This window comes from Arachis duranensis, chromosome 10 (genome assembly GCF_000817695.3).
Source record: "Arachis duranensis cultivar V14167 chromosome 10, aradu.V14167.gnm2.J7QH, whole genome shotgun sequence".
Lineage (NCBI taxonomy): Eukaryota > Viridiplantae > Streptophyta > Magnoliopsida > Fabales > Fabaceae > Arachis > Arachis duranensis.
The window spans coordinates 3259896-3266228 of NC_029781.3; the positions used below are offsets into that span (position 1 = coordinate 3259896).

At 35.3% G+C, this 6333-nt stretch overlaps 1 protein-coding gene across 8 annotated transcripts in view; it reads left to right on the forward strand.

Moving 5' to 3' along the window:
• The first annotated feature begins 236 nt into the window (after positions 1–236).
• Positions 237–6333, forward strand: part of LOC107468647 (uncharacterized) — a 7188-nt gene continuing 1091 nt past the window's right edge. The window contains exons 1-7 of one of the 8 annotated variants that reach the window (XM_052255173.1): positions 237–645; positions 1110–1895; positions 3798–4009; positions 4242–4418; positions 4831–4909; positions 5388–5778; positions 5927–6084. In XM_052255173.1, coding sequence (XP_052111133.1) covers positions 4838–4909; positions 5388–5778; positions 5927–6084 — 621 coding nt within the window. In that variant the 5' untranslated portion in view covers positions 237–645; positions 1110–1895; positions 3798–4009; positions 4242–4418; positions 4831–4837. Of the gene's footprint in view, positions 646–1109; positions 1896–1916; positions 3692–3797; positions 4010–4241; positions 4419–4830; positions 4910–5387; positions 5779–5926; positions 6085–6333 lie in introns of those variants that run through there. The other 7 variants (XM_052255168.1, XM_052255172.1, XM_052255169.1 and 4 more) reach the window with 7 other exon arrangements.

A 6333-nucleotide genomic window follows, 5' to 3' on the forward strand; every position in this document is an offset into this window, starting at 1 on the left:
TTTAGGGGGTTAGGAATTAATTAACTTGTAATGCTTAGAAGCCCTAATCGCTTGTATGCCGAACTTTTCAGTTGTGATATATAGCCATCAATCAACCATCATAAGTATATTCAATGGTAAGAAATTACATTCAATAATGTAGAATTACTTATTTTACTTTTGATGATTAAGTACTGACCAAATTTTAACAAAATTACTACCCCTAGATTTTCTCGTTCAACCGGATCTGTGCCAGAGTTCGAATCACTCGACCTGGCCCAGTAAGAGTTCGAATCACCCACCGGCCACCGTTCAGACACCCACTGGCCACCGTCACTGGCCTCACTGTGTTTTTCCTCGGAACAGGCGCTGCTCTGCTTCTGCTGGACTGCTTCTCGGAACCAGCTGCTCTGCTTCCGCGCTTTCTCTGCGCCGCACTGCCCGCCGGAGAACCTTAGTCACGACGCCACCAACAGCGGCCGCGAAGTGTGAAGGTCACTGCTCTGCTCCTGCTCCTCTTCTCCTCGGCGCTTCTCCTCCTCTTCTTCCCCTGTTCCTTTCTTTTCGGCGCTGCTCGTCTTCTTCTCCTCGGCGCCAGTGCTCTTTTGGTGAGGAAGGTCACAAGCCCCTGCTCAGCCGCTCTTCTTCTTCTTGGCGCTGGTTCTGGTAATGCTTCTGAACCTTTTTTTTTCTAAACTAGGATTAAGGGCTGAGCTTTGTTATTATAATTTATAATGCTAGATTTGTTCAGAACTTATTATTATAATTTATAAGATTGATTTGTTGTTCTGAACTTCTAATTATTATTGATTTGTTCTCTTTGTTTGGTTCTGATCTGTTTTGATTTTAATTACATATAATGGTGATTTGTTCTCCATGTTTGGGTCTGATTTGTTCTGAATTTATTAAAATATGTTCTGATTATTGTTGCTTTGTTCTCCTTATTTGGTTCTGATTTGTTTTGATCCTAATTAAAACATGTTTTGATTATTGTTGATTTGTTCTGATTTTAATTAAAATATGTCAATGCTTAATTATTGGTGATTTGTTGCTCAATACCATCTTAGATTTTCTTTTTTACCAGCACTGTGTTCTTCTAATGTTTGTGCATTGCTATTGATGAATTCAAGGGCAGCATGGAAGAATGAAGTTAGAGACAGAAAGTCTCAAAGATGGTAAATGCAATGATGGAAAAGAAAAAGAGAAGGTTCACTTTGAGAGAAAGAAAGGCCTAGAGAATTCAATAAGTTTTGGGATTGATATGACTAGCATTAGTGTTTACATTTTGTGTCTCCTAGCATCTGGAATTGTGATTCATGGAGAGATTCAAGTTCAACCTTGGCTAACAACTTCTTTGTAACAAATTATTAGTAAAAGCCCGGTTTTTATCCCGTATAATTGTGGCCCAAAACTGTTTAGGTTTCATCGGATTTAGGATCAGATTAGGGTCTGTAAAATACATCCGGTACATATTTAGAGTCGGGTTTGGGTTAGGGCAAATTCCATTTCACCCGACCCATGTACACCCCTCACTCCATCCCGGGAGTCCCCGGGAGACCAAAAGCATCTGGATATCTTGAATTATTGCCCATGCTCTGCAGGGCCAACGAGCCCTGCCAAGGAAATCCAGGAACCCAGACCCCGATCCGGTGGTAAGCGACGTTGAGAACCTAAAACTGAAACTAAACCATGCCGAATCCAACCGGTTTGAATTGGTTCGGTTTGTTTTAACTGGTCAAAAATTGAATCCGGTTTGTGGAAAATTGAATCAGTGAGTCCTCCTTTTACACGAATAAATTTACACCCTTTTCTCCTAGGGTTTAGATCGCGCTTAACCTTCATATATCGAGTTTGGAATAGCCGCAGATCACTCTCTTGAAGCAAAGTGCTTAGTCCTTGGAATCCAAATGATCACTGTACAATGCTATTTCATATTCGCTTTTTCTTTTTCATTTTTGTTTTCTGCTAAGTTAATCGTGCTGCTAAATGTTGTTCTTGACTCATTTATATCTTCATTTTTTTTTCTTTTATAATTTTATAATTTTATAATTTTTGTTCCTAATTTTCTGCAAGCTGGAAATTTTGGAGTCATCTTTACAGCGAGTTGGTTGTTCATTGATACCTTTCTCGTGTCTGAGGATGACGAAATTGTTTCAGATCCGTTGATGTTATTTTTCATTGGCCAAGGAATGATAATGGAATGTCACATTCCTTGTGCTTTTATTGCCAATGGTACATTTCACAGTTTCACTGTCTTTCCTGTACTTTGTTCAATTCATTGCTTTTTGATACAATCCATTTTTTACCTTGGATGCCGAGTTATGTTATTTGCAAGCACTTTTTGTCTCATACAGCAAGCTGATGCACATTTTTCACTATCAGATGAGGTGGGAGATTTATTTGATATTGTTTCTACACCCAATCTAAGTGCAAAAGAATGTGGATATGCTTGATGTATGTGACATTAAGTGGTGCAAAGCATTTCTATGAAGTTCTTAATCTCCAATGTAGTAGTGATTTGGCCGAGAGAAAAAAGTCAAAGACTCATTCTAAACACATGATATTGCTATTTACATGTGAGCATTAATATACCCTTGTGGTTGTATTCATTGGCCATTGAGGGGTTCTTTATAATAATAATGCTCAAATTGAAGTTCTTTTGGAATTAGTCAGGCTTCTTGTGCTGTTATGAATGTGCTTGGAGTTTGGAATACATTCCCACATCTCATTTGTCAGTCTCTTTTGATGGACAAGTTTTTGTTTTTGTTTTTAAACACATGATATTGCTATTTACATGTGAGCATTAATATACCCTTGTGGTTGTATTCATTGTGCATTGAGGGGTTCTTTATAATAATAATGCTCAAATTGAAGTTCTTTTGGAATTAGTCAGGCTTCTTGTGCTGTTATGAATGTGCTTGGAGTTTGGAATACATTCCCACATCTCATTTGTCAGTCTCTTTTGATGAACAAGTTTTTGTTTTTGTTTTTTTGTTTTTTTACCTAGCAAGCCATATATTTCAAGACTTAAGAAACACTGATATGTTAGCTCTCTAGCATAAGTGCACGAGCTAATTTTTGTATGAATTGAATTCGTGTCTTGGAATTTGCTAAAGTGCTTAGGGAGATTGGTTGATTTTTATATGGATGTCAATAAGCTTCAGCATACATGTTTCATGTGAAATTTGGATTTTCCTGTTGTTTTATGATGCTAGATGAAGATATAATGGCATAATGCTTATTCCACCTGTGTTCACCAAAATGGAAATTATATTACACATTTTTGTCAAATATATAACAGTTTTTTGAAATCTGATTGTTGTTGGATTGTTTGACATTCTGCAACATGGTTATCAAGCTGGAGAGTTAACATATATTTGTTGAGCTACTGCAGACTTGAATTGTGGACTCAGTCCTTATGCCGGATAGAATATACATTGACAAAAGCATTTGTAAATAAACATAATTATAGTACATAAAATTTTCATGATTTAACATTTTAACTTTATAATGAAGAGAACAGAAGACATAACTTACTAGCATCTTAATTGCTGCCTACCAAAATAAAAGATCTTATGTTTTAAGCTCCTACGGATGCCTTCTTCAAAACTGAACAGAATACAACTGATAAACATTAAAACATATAAAAGTCTAATAATCTTGATACATGTTGAACAAAATTAACCAGTACATTCCTAAAGAAAAACTATAGGTAAAATTAGACTCTCAAACTTGTGTATAATTGAGTTTGATATAAAGACAATTTGTACACAAATTTATTTGCATTTTTGTTTTTTTTGTTTTTTTTTTTATTGTAGGAAAGCACATATCTTTTCTCTCCCCTTTCAACGCAACAATTAAGGGTTCATATAAGAATTTACTCCCCAAAGGCAGGAAAGTTGACCACTCCAACCATTGTAATTTTCAAAGTGAGTCTGCACTTCAAGAAGTAGAGTTAAGCGTTTGTGGGAATTTAAACTATGTACCCACAGAGCATGTTATGCATGTTATGCTCTGTTCTTTGGAAAATGTATGTCATCTTGTCAACTACATAAGTGAATCCTTTTACCACAATAAGTCATCCTTTTTGTTCTGAATCATTTTTCAACTTAATTTGAACCTTTTTCTTTGTCAACACTTGATTTAGGCTTGTAAGTTACTGTTCTTGATATCAAGGCTGAGGGTTTCTTATCCTTCATGCTCTTTATCCTTTTGTTTGTGTTTATAATTTTATTTATTTATTTATTGCTGTTCTGTTCAAGGTCCTGATTGGAAAAGTTACAGAAAATAAACCTACTGCTTCTTCAGTGTTGATGTGGCCAAAGACATACAATTCTGTTGTAGAGGATTGTGTCTCATCTTAATTCTCAATTAGCTGGTGCTGTAGTAACTCCAAAGATCTTAAGTGAAACTTTTTGGTGGTTTATTCACGCGTACAGGTAAGGTCTCTTTCCATGTGAGCTCTTCTCTGTGTGTATGCGCACCCCTTTTATTATATCCAGTAAATGTCTGATACAACTTTTAAGCACTCGTTAAACAATCAGAATTTCAATTATTTATTTTAGAAAATGCAAATGGTGTTGTGCTTTGACTGCACAAACACTGCCTATATTTCATAGTTAACTAGCCTTAAATAGATATCCCAGTAATTTCGCCGGAAAAAAATTGATGATTATTGCCTTTTCTTTTGGGTGAAAAAGAAGGAACATTAGTATGTTTTTTCAATTGGCCAAGTTGTCATCTATGAACTATGATACAGGAGCTGAAAACAAATGGCATATGTGATTGATTGATCATTTAGTTAGTGATTCTCTAATCTTTCACCTGTTTCAAATTTGTGGTGTTACTCAGTTTCTCCATGAAGACTTGGAGGCAATTTATTGGACTGTGTATATATTTGTTGGTGTGGAGTTCATTTATATCATCTCCTGTAAGCTATCTCATATCCTCTCAGTTAATTTGTCTCTTACTCTCTTCTCTCTCCAATAGTATTTATTTTCCTATCAAAATAAAAAATACATTACATGTTTGTTTAGTGCAATTCAGAATTTTAGATCATACCTATACAGATCTGTCAGTTGTGCTTGGTCTATTACCTTCTTGGTTTTGTACTTTTGTACCCTTTAAAGTGAGAATCTTGTAAATCAAGGAATGGGATCTACACTCAATGCAATATATTTATACAAATGTAAACAATTTTTTTTTAATTTTTTCAGTGTAAGAATTCTCATTTTGGAGAATTCTAGCCCAAGTCACTTCTGAAAGACAAAAGCAATAATCGAATTTTACGATTATTATCTTTGATACACACGAAAGAATTCAATGCAATCATGCTCGTGCTCATATAGACATCCACATCATGCCCTTATTTTCTTTTAATTTTGGCAAATCGTGTTTTGCAATTCTAGATTGTGGATTCTGCAAATTCAAACTTCAACAGTGGAAATGAAAGAACCTTTCATCCCGTCAAGAAATTTGTGATGCAATCTTATTTTGACAGGCACATAGAATTACATGATTCAGTTTTTGATAATTTTATATCTCAAGAAGACAATGTTGGTTTGTGTCAAGTGCTTCCAGAAAACCATGATTTTGTGCCAAGATTGTCAGTTCTGAAGCGAGATCTTATTGGCGAAGGTTCTCATCGTCATGTGTCTACGTTACTAAAATTTCAATCTCAGCAATTAGAGTCTTCGTCCCAACTTCTAAGCTCCTCGTGTGACTTCATAATTATTGAAAGACTACCTACCGGGGTTTTTGCTGATCCATTTGAACTACAGCGACTTGTTCAGCGTGGTGGTATATACTTTACATGCTTCAGAATAAAAAGGAAAAGAAATTCATAGTTTCAGGACTATCCTTTTTTTTAAAAAAAACCTAATTTTTAGGCACAAAAATGGACTATCTCATTTTTTCATGCCAATGAACTTTTTTTCTTTCCTTGCAGTCTTCAATGATGTTGATGTCTTTGGTGATACAAATCTGGAACTTCCTTCCTTCTTGTCTAATCGTTCTGCTGTTGAAATACATTTGGTTGTTGACCCAAATAAATTTCTAGAGCCAACTGATATCAACATTGAGCTTCCATTGCATGCGCGATATCAAGTAAGAGGCTATTAAGTTCAATTACCCTTCTTTTTTAGTGCCATTTTCAATTAGCTCCGTGTAGTTATATATTTTTTAATCTAATGTTTTAAAAAAATAAAACTTATAGTATAGTCTTTCATTTGCTATGATATAAAGATGGGAAAGTCATTTTTTTCTATTTGCTTCTGTTATTCACTGGTGCTATATACGGCGCAGGGGTGGAGCTAGGTTGAATTTTTAGGGAGGGGCCAAAAATTAATTTTGCAA